The sequence below is a fragment of the Macadamia integrifolia genome, chromosome 7 (genome assembly GCF_013358625.1).
Source record: "Macadamia integrifolia cultivar HAES 741 chromosome 7, SCU_Mint_v3, whole genome shotgun sequence".
NCBI lineage: Eukaryota > Viridiplantae > Streptophyta > Magnoliopsida > Proteales > Proteaceae > Macadamia > Macadamia integrifolia.
In genome coordinates, this window is record NC_056563.1 from 3,625,643 (window position 1) to 3,641,229 (window position 15,587).

The 15,587-nt window shown below is 41.9% G+C and overlaps 1 protein-coding gene across 2 annotated transcripts in view; it reads right to left on the reverse strand.

Annotated features, from left to right (window-relative positions):
• Positions 1–15,587, reverse strand: part of LOC122084002 (ABC transporter C family member 13-like) — a 101,004-nt gene that overhangs the window by 11,753 nt on the left and 73,664 nt on the right. Inside the window, exon 13 of one of the 2 annotated variants that reach the window (XM_042651974.1) lies at positions 5,709–6,001. The exons of the other annotated variant lie outside the window; for it this stretch is intronic. Within the exon in view, the coding sequence (XP_042507908.1) occupies positions 5,872–6,001 (130 nt within the window). The 3' untranslated portion in view covers positions 5,709–5,871. Of the gene's footprint in view, positions 1–5,708; positions 6,002–15,587 lie in introns of those variants that run through there. 2 annotated transcript variants of the gene reach the window in all.

Consider the following 15,587-nt stretch of genomic DNA (forward strand, 5'->3'; position numbering starts at 1 on the left):
GAAATAAGGGAAAATTCTCAAGAATAGGACTGATTCCATAACCGTGCTCAGATGAGGATCGATTGATCCTTAGATGGCCTGGAACACTCATGCTGAATGTCTGTCTAATTAGATTACATAATGTGACAGCCATGGAGGTCAATTGACTTCAAGAACATGAACTCTTGGCTGGCCGATTCTGGTTTTGAAGGCTTTAAAAGGACTGAAACTTCTTGATAACAATAAACAGAAACAGTAAAGGATACTTAATGCTTAAACAAAGAAGAAACAAAGGAAAGTGGGAGAGGAAGTGGCAATCTCAACCTGGGCTTCTCACCCACAGCTATCACAGCAGCTCTAAGCAATTAATTGCAATTCTTCTTTATTCAAATCGTACATAGGCTCCACTATTTAAAGAGGGCAGAATTACAATCATAACAAGACGAGGAGCTAGATTCCAAATAGGACAAGACACTCCTATTACAACTAGGACTAGATCTATAATTCCATCATGGAGTAGAACTACTTAACTAATAGTCCATAAAGGACTTTACAATCGATGGACCTAATGGGCCTTATTAACTAAACAAATAATTAAATAATTAGGTATCAAATCGATGGGCCCAATGGGCTCATATTCCTAACTACTAACTTAGCCACTCAGGTGGACTTAAGTGTGGATCGATAGGCCCTTCTTGCCTAGGCCTTTCTTCCTCTTATAGATCCTCCCATAGTGTGGATCTACATCAGCTCCCCCCTTCTTAGAATCATTCGCCTCCGATGAATGGATGAAGGACATGTAGTGCTCGTAGAGATCCGTGTTAAAACGCCGAAAGTCATCGGTATGGATCCAAGTGCATTCTTGGCGCGGTTGTCCTTTCCACTTGACGAGGAATGAGTAGTAACCCTTGCCCCCACAAACTGTAGTGAACTTGTTGTCAAGGACATCTTCAATAACATCATCTGCTGGGGTTACAAGCTGGGGAAGCTTTAGGGTATGTTCCGTGTCACTATCATCAGAATGGTGTCCCACGTACAGTGTCGGGTCAGCCACATTGAAGACATTGTTGATCTTCAGCGTAGGAGGTAATTCCAGCATGTAAGCATCTTGGCCAATACGCTATAGGACCTTGTATCGACCCATATTCCGAGGATGGAGCTTGTGCACTGTACCGGGAGGAAACCTCTCAGGTGGAATTCGAACTATTGCCATATCACCAGGTTGAAATTCCATGTAGCGTCGATGACGGTTAGCAACTGCTTGATACCTGTCATTGCTAATGGCTATGCGGTGATGAACTTCAGCATGTACCTCTGTGATATGCCTAAGGAACTCATCCACTTCAACACTAACACGGGCATGAGGTGGCAATGGTACCATGTCAACCGGTCGTTGTGGCTGTAGTCCAAAAACAATCTCAAATAGACGACCAGTGGTGCGATTGACGGAGTTATTGTAGGCAAACACAACAATGTCCAGAACAGAGGACCATGTCTTCTTATAATCAAAGAATAGGAAACGAAGTAAATTACCAAGGCTTCTATTTACCACATCTGTCTGTCCGTCCGTTTGAGGATGGAATGCTGTGGAGAACTTGAGTTTAGTGTTTGTTTACAGCTATAGGGTCTTCCAAATGTAGCTCATGAATTTAACATCCTTATCTGAAACAATTGACTGTGGTAGTCCATGTATACACACTATCTCCTTGAAAAAGATTTTGGCTAAGTGACTTGCATAAAGAGTCTTCCTGCACGAGATAAAGTGTGCCATCTTGGAGAATCGATCAACTACCACAAATATGGAATCATGCATTTCCCATATAGGTGGTAAGCCTAGGACATAATCCATGCATATATCTAGCCAAGGTGCATGTGGAATGGCAGCGGTGTGTACAATCCCGCATTCTTCTTTTTTCCTTTGGCAAGTTCACAAGTACAACATCTTTGGATAATATGCTGAACATCCTTTAGTAGTTGAGGCCAATAGTATAAATCTGCCATCATCGAGTATGTCTTGTCTTTGCCAAAGTGTCCACCAATTCCTCCTCCGTATAGCTCTTGAATCAAGTGATGCCGTCAAGAGGTGTTTGGAATACAAAGACGAGTGCCCTTGAAGAGGTATCCATCATAAATGGAAAATTTATCATCTCGTCCTCCTTGTAACTTTTTGAACACTTCTGAAAATTTGGCATCATTAGCATAGTCGTCTATGATGTGTTCCACTCCTGAACTTTGCACTGTGAAGGTATTCATCATTAGCTCCTTCCAGCTAAGTGCATCAGCCACTTGATTCTCTTTTCCCGCCTTGTGCTTGAGAGTAAATACGAATCCTTGCAAGTATGAGATCCACTTAGCATGCCGATCGCTAATGGTCTTTTGTGAATGCAAGTGTTTGATAGCTTTATGGTCCGAATAAGAGACGAACTCTTTACCGATTAAATAGTGTCTCCAATGCTTGGAATTTGAACAATGGCATAGAGTTCTAGGTCATAAGTAGAGTACCTTCTTTTAGCATCATTCAACTTTTCACTGTAGAAGGCAAGTGGATGACCTTCTTGTATGATCACGCCTCCAATCCCAACATGGGATGATCAGTAGCCACTTCAAACATGAGATCAAATTTGGGTAGTCTAAGCAATAGTGCTTTTGTCTTCTTTTGTTTAATCAAGTTTAATACTTTAGTGGTTGCCGGAGTCCATTGAAATGGAAACTTTTTCTCTTTTGTGCACGGTGATGGGGGCTACAATAGCGCTGAAATTCCGTATGAACTATCGAAAGAGACAAAACCGTGAAAACTACGAACTTCTATCAAGGTCTTTGGAATAGGCCAACAATCTACCACACTCTTCACCTTCTCCGAATCAGCTTCTATACCTTGTGAGGACACAATAAAGCCAAGGAAGATTACCTCTTTCACCAGTTCAGCTGCTTTAGTGCCAAGGACTAAGATAAGTCCAGTCTCTTCTCTAGTCGTCAAGGACTCCCTATAAGGCAGCACACATAGCTTGTTGTCCAACGTGGGCTTCTTACTGAAATTGTCTTTGAACAGTTGCTTCTTTTGTTCGGTGGTTCCTTTGGAAGAAGTCGTTGCAACATTCTTTAAGACATACTATCTTCTTACTTGGGCAGCCCTTAACTTGTCCTTTGTTTGGGGCACGCTGAGTGGATTTAGAATGAATGGCTTGCCTTTGTGATCGAAGAAGTATTGGTTCTTAGTACCTCCAGCTAGAACATTGTTGTCATAGAGCCAAGGCTTCCCAAGTAGCACATCGGTGAGGACCATGGGATGATGTCACACCATACACTTTCTTCATAATCTGAAACCTTTAGAGGTAACACCGTTGAGTTACAGCCATGGTGTTGTTTTCTAGTACTGACACTTTGTATGGTTGTGGATGGGGTTCGGTCTAAAGTTTTCCCTCTACCACGAAGGCTTGGGATACTATATTCCCACAACTCCCGCTGTCCACAATCATATGAGCTTTATGAGGTCCATAAGACATCAAAGTGTAGAAGATATTGTGCTTCCTCCAGTCTTCCCCCTTAGATTCAGCCACAAGGATTCATGCAGCCACATTGACATAGGCATAAGGATCATCATTCTCTGGTGCATACTCATCCTCAAGTTCATCTTCCATTCCTTCAACAACAACATTAACAGTCCAATCATCATCTTGAGGTTCATGGATTTGCAAATCAGAGTTGGACTTAATGGCATTGATGATGCAGTTGGATCGTCCACACTTAGGGCAGAATTTTGCAACATGTCCAGTTCCCCCACAGTGGTAGCATGTCACATCTCCGTTTTGTTAGAATATGTATTAGGGGTACATTAGGAATGTTTTATGTTAAGTTGTCTTTATATGTAATTTCTTCTGGCATACATTGATTCCCTTCTTAGATCTTGACACTTCAATACCGAAGAAATATTTCAAGTGTCCTAGATTCTTAATCTCAAACTGTTTAGCCAAATAAGCTTTCAGCCTTGTTATCTCCTCATCATCATCTTCAGTCACCACAATATCATCAACATACGCAATCAGTGCTGTGATGGTGCCATTACCTCTCCGGGTAAATAATGTGTGATCTGCTTGACTCTGGGAGTATCCATTTTTTAGAATGGCCGGTCTGAACCTCTCAAACCAAGCCTTTGGTGACTACTTCAGACCATAAAGTGCCTTCTTTAGGAGACACATTCCCATCAAAGAAACTTAAAGCCAGAAGGGGGCTGCATATACACTTCCTCAAAATCTCCATGGAGGAACGCATTCTTCACATCTAACTGATATAGAGGCCAATCTCTGTTTGCTGCCACAGATAAAAGAACTCTTATAGAGTTATGTTTGGCCACAAGAGCAAAGGTCTCTTGATAATCAATTTCATACAATTGATTGTATCCTTTGGCCACTAATCTAGCCTTGTACCTCTCAATAGCACCATCTGACTGGTACTTAACCGTATAGACCCATCTACATCCAACTGGGATTCTCCCCATGGGAAAGTCAACTAGTTTCCAGGTACAGTTCTTCTTAAGAGCCCTCATTTCCTCTGACATGGTTTGTTTCCACTTTAGGATCTAACATGGCCTCAGTAACAGTTTTGGGAATGGAACCAGAAGAAAGAGCAGCTGTAAAAGCAACATCTGTAGGAGAGAGAGCATCATAGGAAACAAACTGGGCTATAGGATTAGCACAAGCTCTCTTACCCTTACAAACAACAACAGGAAGATCCTCTAATTGAGGAGAGGAGATGTTACCTAACTGAGGAAGAGGAAGCCCAGGATGTGGATTCAAAAAGGACTCTTGGCAGGTCTTCTTTGTCCTTCTTGTGTACATAATAACAGGTGCCTTCTCTGTACAAGATTCATCCACAGTAGCAACATCATCCACCTCTTTATCTTTACCAATATCAAAAGAAAAATGAGTAAGAGGCAATGGGGTAAGAAATGGAATGGCATCAGTAGCAGCCTTTTCACCTTCATTTCTATTCTCCCCGTGAAGAGGATGCAAATAAGGTGCATAGTAAGGAACAAACTTTAAGAAAGGTGACATCTTTGGAAAGAAATCGCCTGGGAGAAGAAGGGTGATAACACTTGTAGCCTTTGGTTGTGAAAGAATACCCAAGGAAGAGGCATTTTAGAGCCTTGGGATCAAGTTTGGTGCAAGAGAATTTGTTAATATGCACCTAACAAACACAACCAAATACCTTGGGACGAAGAGGGAAAGCAAAATACAAAGGAGATAAGACTGCAATTGGGTTTTGAGACCCAAGAATTTTGGCAGGCATGCGATTAATGAGGAAAGCCGCAGCAAGAACGACTTCAGACAAAAAAGTTTTAAGAACATGCATACCAAATAAAAGACTTCTACCAACTTCTAATAAATGACGATTTTTCCTCTCAGCTACGCCTTTCTGTTGGGGTGTATCAACACAAGCAAGTTGATGGATAATACCATTGTCAGTAAAATGTCTTGTAAACCATCATACATGTACTCCCCTCCTTTATCAGACCGGACAATTTTGATCCTGGTTTCAAACTGGGTATGGACCATTTGATAGAAGTTTTTGAAGACATCATAAACATCACTCTTAGGCTTCATAAGAATGGTCCATGTACAACGAGAAAAATCATCCACAAAAGAAGCAAAATAGCGGTGGCCAAATAAGCAGACAGTGGGACAAAGTCCCCAAACATCAGTATGCACAATATGAAAAGGAACAACAAATCTATTACCATGATTGGGATAAGATGAACAATAATGTTTAGCAAAAGTACACGGTTCACAATGAAATACATGAGTAGAAGAAAAAGATGTAAACAAATGAGGTAACTGTTTCCTTATAACAACAAAAGATGGATGTCCCAAAGCTGATGCCAAAACATCACAAAGTCTATGGAGCTAGCATCACTACGGCCACATGTATAGGACTGTGGTGTAGGCAAAAAAGGTAACTGCGGCTCAAGACGGTATAGGCCGCCCTCCTCACGACCACTGCCAATAATCCTCTTCGTCCCCCAATCCTGAAAAAGACAATGAGATGTAAAAAATGTGAAGGAAACAGGAATGCTGGGATGTAAACCAGCAAGTTCTCCTATTGAGCAAAAGCATAAGCTAGGAGGGGATTGTGGCCCTTCCCTTGTTAATGCAAGGAAATACCAGAGGTTAGTGGGGATGCTAATTTATCTGTCTCTGACTTGCCCAGACATTTCTTATGCAGTGGGAGTTATGAGCCAGTTTATGCATGCACCCAAGAGTGGGCACTTGGATGCTATGTATCGTATCCTCAGATACTTGAAGTCCTCTCCAGGAAAAAGACTTCTGTATGCCAGGAACAATTACTTAAGGATTGAAGGCTATTCTGATGTTGATTGGGCTGGATCCATTTCTGATAGGAGATCTACATCTCGTTATTACACATTCGTGGGTAGCAACTTGGTTACATGGAGAAGTAAGAAACAACTGGTTGTAGGTAGATCCAATGCAAAGGTTGAGTACAGAGCAATGGCTCATGCTGTTTGTGAGCTCACTTGGCTGCGTCGGATGGTTCTCAAGTTGGGGTATGACACTGAAGGACTTATGAGACTCTATTCTAACAACAAAGCAACAATAAGCATTGCTCACAACCCAGTGCAACATGATAGAACAAAGCATATTGAAGTAGAGTGGCATTTCATCAAGGAGAAGATTGATTCCGGTAATATTTGCACACCCCTTGTGAGGACATACGATCAATTGGTGGATATCTTCACCAAAGGTCTCATTCCTCACCAATTCAGTACCCTCTTATCCAAGTTGGGAATGCATGATATTTATTCTCCAGCTTAAGGGGGAGTGTTAGAATATTTGTATTAGGGGTCCATTAGGAATGTTTTATATTAAGTTGTCCTTATATGTAATTTCCCTTAATTTCCTTATTTCTCTTTCACCGCCCTAAGGGAGGAATATGCAATTCCCTACACTGATATTTGGATCTAATACGTGTGAGATGAGCTATTGCTCATTCACGATTTTGCTCCCACTATATCCTCTCTTTCTCTCATCTTCTCTCCTTCCTTCCTCTCTTCAATCTTCTTCCCTCATCTCTAACCTTGGTATTACTTACTTCTAACTTGTTAGAATATGTGTATTAGGGGTACATGACGAACAAAAGCAAGTGAAATGGAAGAGGCAATGGGAATACTGCATATACCAGAGATAGAGGAGAAAGTACCATCAGCTACTCGAACCTCATCCTTACTAGAGCAAATGGAGTAGGAGTCATAGTATGGGATGCACCGGTCATATGGTCAGTAGCACCAGAGTCGATGACCCACAACAGAGCTGTGAAAGGTGCAGAGGTGGTGATATGCATAGCAGAAGCTGAGGCATCCTATTTGGTAGAAGGGCTATCAAGCTGAGATATGAACCGGCGAAGCATTGCAAAACCATCCCTGGAGAAGGAGCTTGTATCTACCCGTGAGGAGTCTCTAGTATCAGTTTCTGTCATAATAGCATGGGTTGTAGCCCCTCTACGGCCACCACGAGTGCCAAAAGATCCACCACGTGTACTAGGATGGCTATGAAGAACCCAGCACCTATCTCGAGAATGTCCAGGTTTTCCATAATGATCACACTATCGTCTATCCCTATCATCTCCACAGGAAGTCCCTTGACCTCGGCCACCACCACGCCATTCTCTGTGAGAAGAGGAAAGACCAGAGTGCTCAAGTGAAGGTGTAGAATCCATGGCACCTCTACTGGTTTCCTCACTTAGGAGGTAGCAACACACCTCATCAAGTGTAGGTAGCGGTGACCGGCCCAAAATCTGTATCTGGATTGGCTCATATTCTGAATTCATCCCACCTAGAAGTATCAAAACACGCTATTTTTCAAGAGATCTATAGACCTTAGCTTCATCATCACGATTGGTCAAATGAAGATCTCGGTAATGGTCATACTCCTCCCAACGTCCTATAACAGTGTTATAATAGTCAGAAATGGACTTAGTCCTCTACTTTATGGAGAGTGCTTGCTGAAGAAGGTGGAAGACCTTCACAGAGTCACCAACCCTGTCATAGGTTCTAGAGACACTATCCCAAATATCCTTCGCAGTTTCCTTCCGTATAAATCTTCTACTTATCTCAGGTTTCATGGAGAAAAGTAGCCAAGTCATGACAATGGAGTTTGCAGTTTCCCATTTCTGGTACCCGGGGTCTGTGACAGTAGGGGCCTTGATAGCCCAAGTAATATATCCTAGCTTCCCTCTACTCCATAGGGATAGCTTCACAAAATGTGACCAATCCAAGTAGTTGGTACTATCCAACTTCATAACAGAAATCTAGGTGTTACAATTGTCGATGACAATTGAATTGGGGTTGGTACTACTTGACTCACTCGATGTAGCTTTCAAAGGTTCTGTGAGATCAGACATAATGTAAGAATGCCCCTAAACAACACTCTAAGGGGGAATCCAAAGCAAGTGGGAACACCAGCCCCAAAAAGGACTTCTTCTCGGAACTCAAAAAAAAAAAAAAGGCAAGCTAGTAAACCATAGAGACTTGAGGCAAAGCCAATAAAAAACCACTTCAACTATGGAGCTTCATCCAACAACCACATACAAGCATCATAGGAGAGAGAACATCTAGCAAACAATACCAAAACACAATCTACCATCCATTTCAGACCATAAAACCTGAAAAAACAGAACCAGGCAATACCTGGCAGCAAATGGAGAATGGAATAGTACTCTAATAGCACACAAAATCAGGGAGCGAGGCTTGGGGAGTCAAATATAGACCCCTGAGCGATTCCTTTGAGCTATCCCACTCTCCCAACCCAACATGAATGAGAGAGACAATAGAAATTGAAACTAGCAGGGGCGGTACTGTTGTGGTGAGTTTTTTCTCTCTTTGTGAGCTTCAATCTGTGTTTGTAGCCTTCAAATCTCCCTCCAAGTGTCTTCAACTTGTTTTCACAACTCCATTAGGCTTTCTTGTATACCTTTTTTATATAGCATAGCCTCTAATGGACCCCTCTTTCTTTTAGGGTTCCAAGAGAGACTTAAAGAATGAAACAAGGAAACATTAGTCGACTCTCAAACCTCTGTACACCTCTGATACCAAGTTAGAAATAAGTAGTACTAAGGTTAGAGATGAGGGAAAAAGATGGAAGAGAGGAAGGAAGAAGAAAGAGAGAAGATGAGAGAAAGAGAGGATATAGTGGAAGCAAAATCGTGAATGAGCAATAGCTCATCTCACCCATATTAGATTCAAATATCAGTTTAGGGAATTACATATTCCTCCCTTAGGGAGGTGATAGGGAAATAAGGAAAATAAGGAAAATTACAGATAAGGAAAACTTAACATAAAACATTCCTAATATATCCCTAAAACACATATTCTAACACGTTCCCCCTTCCCCCCATCGGAGCCTTACTATTATCCTATGAAATTTGTCGAGCTCGGGTAGGGAATATACAGGGTTTGGTTGGTGCGAATTGCCTTTTGCTGTCAGTTGGCTGGTTATACCTCCTGGAGGATGATTTGATCAGATCCTCTGCCTCTAGTGCTTTTTAAATACAAGTATTTAAGGAGGATATTTCGATTATGCCAAGCTTCTCGCGAATGTTATGCCTTAATCCTATATTGAAAAGTGATATTAGTAGTTCGTCATCTTCATTATAGGCACCTGGACGTAAAAGTAATTCATTGAATCGATTAATATATTCTTCTACAGTCATAGTACCTTACTTGAGGGTATTTAGCATATCAAAGAGTCGACGTCGGTATGTTGGTAGTAGGAACCTATCATTGAGGATCAACTTCAAGTCTTCCTCGTATGAGCTTATCTTCTTCAGCATTCCACCAGTCCTTAGCTCCACCTGTTAGCATAGTGATAGCTAATTGGACTTTCCTTTCTTCAAGCATACGGTACCAACGGAAATAGTCGCCAATGGAGTTTACCTAGTCATGAAAGTAGAGGGGATTGTGTCTCCCGTTGTACTATTTCAGTTCCAACTTCAACTTATATGTATCATCCTGGCGAAATTAGTGGTTGTCATAATCATCATATTCTTCATCACGAACTGGTATATTCCTTCGACCCAGTATGGTGACCCTTCTAGGTACTTGATAAGTGTTATTGACAGTAGGCTGAACATTTGTCTGGGCAACATTAGCTTGAGCAATGGAGTGAGTAACAGTAGACTCTCTTAGTTCAGCTAGATGTTGGTCATATCCTTCCATCCTTATAGTCAAGGCTTGTAGGGATTGCCACGCATCTTCCACAGTGATTTGTTTGGAGCTTTCTTCCACCATAGCTCTGATACCACTTAATGTAAGAGTAGATTACAAGAACTAACCCCCACAATGTACAACCCCAAAGAATACAACTTAAAAGATATCTCAGAACAAGGAAATAACTACCTCAAATGACCCTTACAAGAATAAAGCAACCAACAAGAAATAACCCTCCAGAAAAGACAATCAAAAGGAGAGAGAAAATCTCTTGCGCAAGGCAAGAAAGGGGATGGGGCGGCGGCTGCTGCTGTGAAGCTCAGAATGAGCTACAATTTGGCTCGTAGGCAGTCCCAAAGAAGGGAACAAAAACCTAGAAAGTTGAGGAACATTTGAAAGAGGGTTATGGAGATACGTTCTCGATTCCCAGACCTAGGAGAGAGATATAAGGGAAATTTCTTAAGAACATGACTGATTCCTTAACCGTGCTCAGATGAGGATCGATTGATCCTTAGATGGCCTGGAACACTCCTGCTAAATGTCTATCTAATCAGATTACATAATGGGCCAGCAATGGAGGTCGATTGACTTCAAGACCAGGAACTCCTTGGTTGGCAGATTCTGATTTTGAAGGCTTTAACAGGTCCGAAACTTCTTGATAACAGTAAACAAAAACAGTAAAGGATACTTAATTCGTAAACAAAGAATAAACAGGGGAAAGTGAGAGGAAGTGGCTACCTCGGCCTGGGGTTCTCACCCACAGCTATCCCAGCTGCTCTAAGCAATTAATTGCAATTCTTTTTTATTCAAATCTGAGAAATTCAGTACATAGACTACTCTATTTAAAGAGGGCAGAATTACAATCATAACAACACTAGGAGCTAGTTTCCAAATAGGAATAGACACTCCTATTACAACTAGGACTAGATCTATAACTCCAACATGGAGTAGAACTACTTAACTAATAGTCCATAAAAAAAATTACTATCGATGGGCCCAATAGGCTCTTATTCCTAACTACTAACTTAGCTACTCAGGTGGACTTAAAGTGTGGATCGATAAGCCCTTCTTGGCTGAGCATTTCCTCCTCTGATAGATCCTCCCATAGTGTCGATCTACATCAGATCCCCCATTCTTAGAATCATTCATCACGGATAAATGGATGGACATATATTGCTCATAGAGATCCATGTTAAGACGTCGAAAGTCATCGGCATGGATCTAAATGCATTCTTGGCGTGATCGTTCTTTCCACTTGACGAGGAATGAGTAGTAACCCTTGCCCCCACAAAGTGTAGTGAACTTGTTGTCAAGGACATCTTCAATAACATCATTTGCCGAGATTATAGACTAGGCAAGCTTCAGGGTATGTTCTGTGTCACCTTCATCAGAATGGTGTCCCACGTACAGTATCAGGTCAGTCACATTGAAGACATTGTCGATCTTCAGTGTAGGAGGTAATTCCAGCATGTAAGTGTTGAGGCTAATATGCTTCAGGACCTTGTATGGACCCAAATTCCGAAGATGGAGCTTGTGCACTGTACCGGAAGGGTACCTCTTAGGTGGAATTTGAACCATTACCATATCACTAGGTTGAAATTCCACGTAGTGTTGATGACGGTTACTAGTTGCTTGACACCCGTAATTACTAACAGCTATGCGGCGATAAACATCAGCATGTACCTCTGTAATATGCCTAAGGAACTCATCCATTTCAACACTAACACGAGCATGAGGCGGCAAAAGTACCATGTCAACCAACCGTTGTGGTTGTAGTCCAAGAACAATCTCAAATGGCATACAACCAATGGTGCGATTGACAGAGCTATTATAGGCGAACACAGCTATGCCCAAAATAGATGGCCATATCTTCTCATAATCACGGACTAGGCAACGGAGTAAATTGCTAAGGCTTCTATTCACCACTTTTGTCAGTCCGTCCACCTGTTTAAGGATAGAATGCCGTGGAGAACTTGAGTTTAGTGTTTGCTTTTAGACATAGGGTCTTCCCAAAGTAGCTTAAGAATTTAACATCCCTATCTAAAACAATTGACTGTGGCAGTCCATGTATACGCACTATCTCCTTGCAAAAGATTTGGGCTAAGTGGCTTGCATCAAGTGTCTTCCTGCACGGGATAAATTGTGCCATCTTGGAGAACCGATCAACTCACACAAATATGGAATCATACCTTTCCCTTATAGGTGGTAAGCCCTAGGACAAAGTCCACACTTATATCTAGCCAAGGTGCATGTGGAATGAGCAGCGGTGTGCACAATCCTACATTCTTCTTTTCTCCTTTGGCAAGTACGGCATCTCTAGATAACATGTTAAACATCCTTTAGTAGTTGAGGCCAATAGTATAAATCTACGATCATCGAGTATGTCTAGTCTTTGCCAAAGTGTCCACCCATTCCTCCTTCGTGTGGCTCTCGAATCAAGTGATGCCATAAAGAGGTGTTTGGAATGCAAAGACGTGTGCCTATGAAGAGGTATCCATCATGAATGCCATCATGAATGGAAAATTTGTCATCTCGTCCTCCTTCTTGTAACTTTTTGAACACTTCTGAAAAATCAGCTTCATTAGCATACTCGTCTTTGATGTGTTCCACTCCAGAACTTTGCATAGTGAAAGTATTCATTATTAGCACCTTCCGACTAAATGCATCAGCCACTTGATTCTCTTTTCCCACCTTTTACTTGAGAGCAAGTACGAATCATTGCAAATTTGAGATCCACTTACCGGGCCGATCGCTAATGGTCTTCTATGAATGCAAGTGTTTAAGTGCTTCATGGTCTGAATAAAGGACGAACTCTTTACCGATTAAATAGTGTCTCCAATGCATGAGAATTTGAACAACATAAAGTTCTAGGTCAACAGTACAGTATCTTCTTTTAGCATCATTCAACTCTTCACTGTAGAAGGATATAGGATGACCTAGTTGCAGGAGCAAGCCTCATATCCCAACATGGGAAGCATCAGTAGCCACTTCAAACATGAGATCAAAATTGGGTAGCCTTAGCACTGGTGCTTCTACATCTTTTGTTTGATCAAGTTTAATGCTTTAGTGGTTGCCGAAGTCCATTGAAATGGAAATATTTTCCCTTTTGTGCACTCTGTGACGGAGGCTACAATAGCGCTGAAAATTCCGTATTTGAATTTGATGGTAGCCACTACGTAGATCAATCCTTGAAAATATAGAGGCTCTTGTATACATGTCAAGCATATCATCCAAACAAGGAATAAGAAATTTGTATTTTACCGTGATCTTATTGGTAGTATGGATGTCAACACACATATGCCAAGATCCGTCTTTCTTTGGTGTCAATAGGGCTGGTACAGCACATGGACTCATGCTTTCTGCTAGAAAATCTTTTCTCAGCAGATCATCCACTTGTCTCTTGAGCTCGTCATGCTCTATGGGGCTTGAGACGATAAGTGGGAAGATTTGAAACTACTGACCCAGACACTAGGTCAATGGCATGTTGGATGTCCCTCATGAGTGGTGCTTCATCTGACAATTCATTAAGCACCAAATCTGAAAAATCAGTAATTCTTTGATTTGTGGTGGATGTGTTACCTCTTTCACCTGTTCAGCTGCTTTAGTGACAAGGGCTAAGATCAGTCCGAACTCTTCACTAGTCGTCAAGAACTCCCTCTGAGGCAGCATAGATAGCTTGTTGTCCAACGTGGACTTCTTGCTGAAATTGTCTTTGAATGGTTGCTTCTTTTGTTCAGTGGTTCCTCTGGAAGAGGTCTTTGCAACATTCTTCAAGACATGTTGTCATCTTACTTGATTGGATTTAGAATGAATGGCTCGCCGTTGTGATCAAAGAAGTATTGGTTCTTAATACCTCCAACTTGAACATTGTTGTCATAGAGCCAAGGCCTCCCAAGCAGTACATCGGTGAGGACCATGTGGATGATGTCACACCATACATTTTTTTCATAATCTAAAACCTTCAGAGATACAGAACACCGATGAGTTACAACCATGGCGTTGTTGTCTAGTAGTGACACTTTGTATGGTTGTGGATGGGGTTCAGTATTAAGTTTTCCCTCCACCACTAAGGCTTGGGATACTACATTCACACAACTCCAGCTGTCCACAATCATCTAAGCTTTATGAGGTCCACAAGACATCAAAGTGTAAAAGATATTGTGCCTCCTCCAGTCCTCCCTCTTAGATTCAGCCACAACGATTCATGCAACCACAATGACATAGACATAAGGATCATTGTCTTCTGGTGCATACTCATCCTCAAGTTCATCTTCCATTCCTTCAATAGCAACATTAACAGTCCAATCATCATCTTCCATTCCTTCGAGCCTGCATAGTTACCCTTCTCGGTACATGATAAGTGTTGTTGACAGTAAGCTGAACAATAGTTTGGGCAGCATTAGCTTGAGTATTGGAGTGAGCAGCAGTAGACTCTCTAAGTTCAGCAAGTTGTTGGTCATATACTTCCATCCTTGCAGTCAAGGTTTCTAGGGATTGCCACACATCTTTCAGAGTGATTTGTTTGGAGCTTTCTTCCACCATAGCTCTGATACCACTTAATGTAGGAATAGATTACAAGAACAAACCCCCACAATGTAGAACCCCAAACAATACGACTTAAAAGAGATCACAACTTATCTGGAAAATTATTTCCAAACATAAAAGCATTTAGTTTGATTGGATCTCCAAGGGTCTGCTCAAGCACAACTCCCTTTGGACTACCCCGTACATCTCTGTTGCCTCTTGGATCTGGAGAAAGATCCTCGATCATAAACCGATTTCCCTCTCTGCCATCTCCCATTCCATTGGAAACAGGCAATCCATCTCCCTTTGGAAGGACCCCTGGCATCCTTCTAGCATCCTCTCCCATCTTATCTTTCCTAGAGTCATCTATTCTTCTGACTTACCCCTTAATTCTTTAGTCTCCTCAATTCTCTCTCCCACTAGTTGGTCCCCTCCCTCCTCTCCCCCTCCTCTACTAGACCTCCTGTCCTCTCTTCCTCTTCTTCCCCCGGCCACCATGGTCGAGAGGACAAATGTATTTGGCTCCCCTCCTCTGACAATTACTTCTCCTCTGCTTGATCTTCATCCAAACCCCTTCTTTGGATGTTCCTGGCATAAGGTAGTCTGGTTTAAAGGTCATATTCCCCGTCACAGTTTCAATCTATAGCGTTGCCTCTCCAACTATCTTCCTACTCAATCCTTTGTCATTCACCGACATATCCCAGTCCACCCTTCTTGCATCCTTTGTCCTCACGATATTGACGACATCCCCCATCTCTTCTTCACCTGTCCCTTCACCTCCCGCATATGGAAAAATATCCTGTCCAAGTGCTGGCCAGCTAGGAGATCCATCCTCCCTGTCCACAGAGAATGGTTATAGATTAGGATG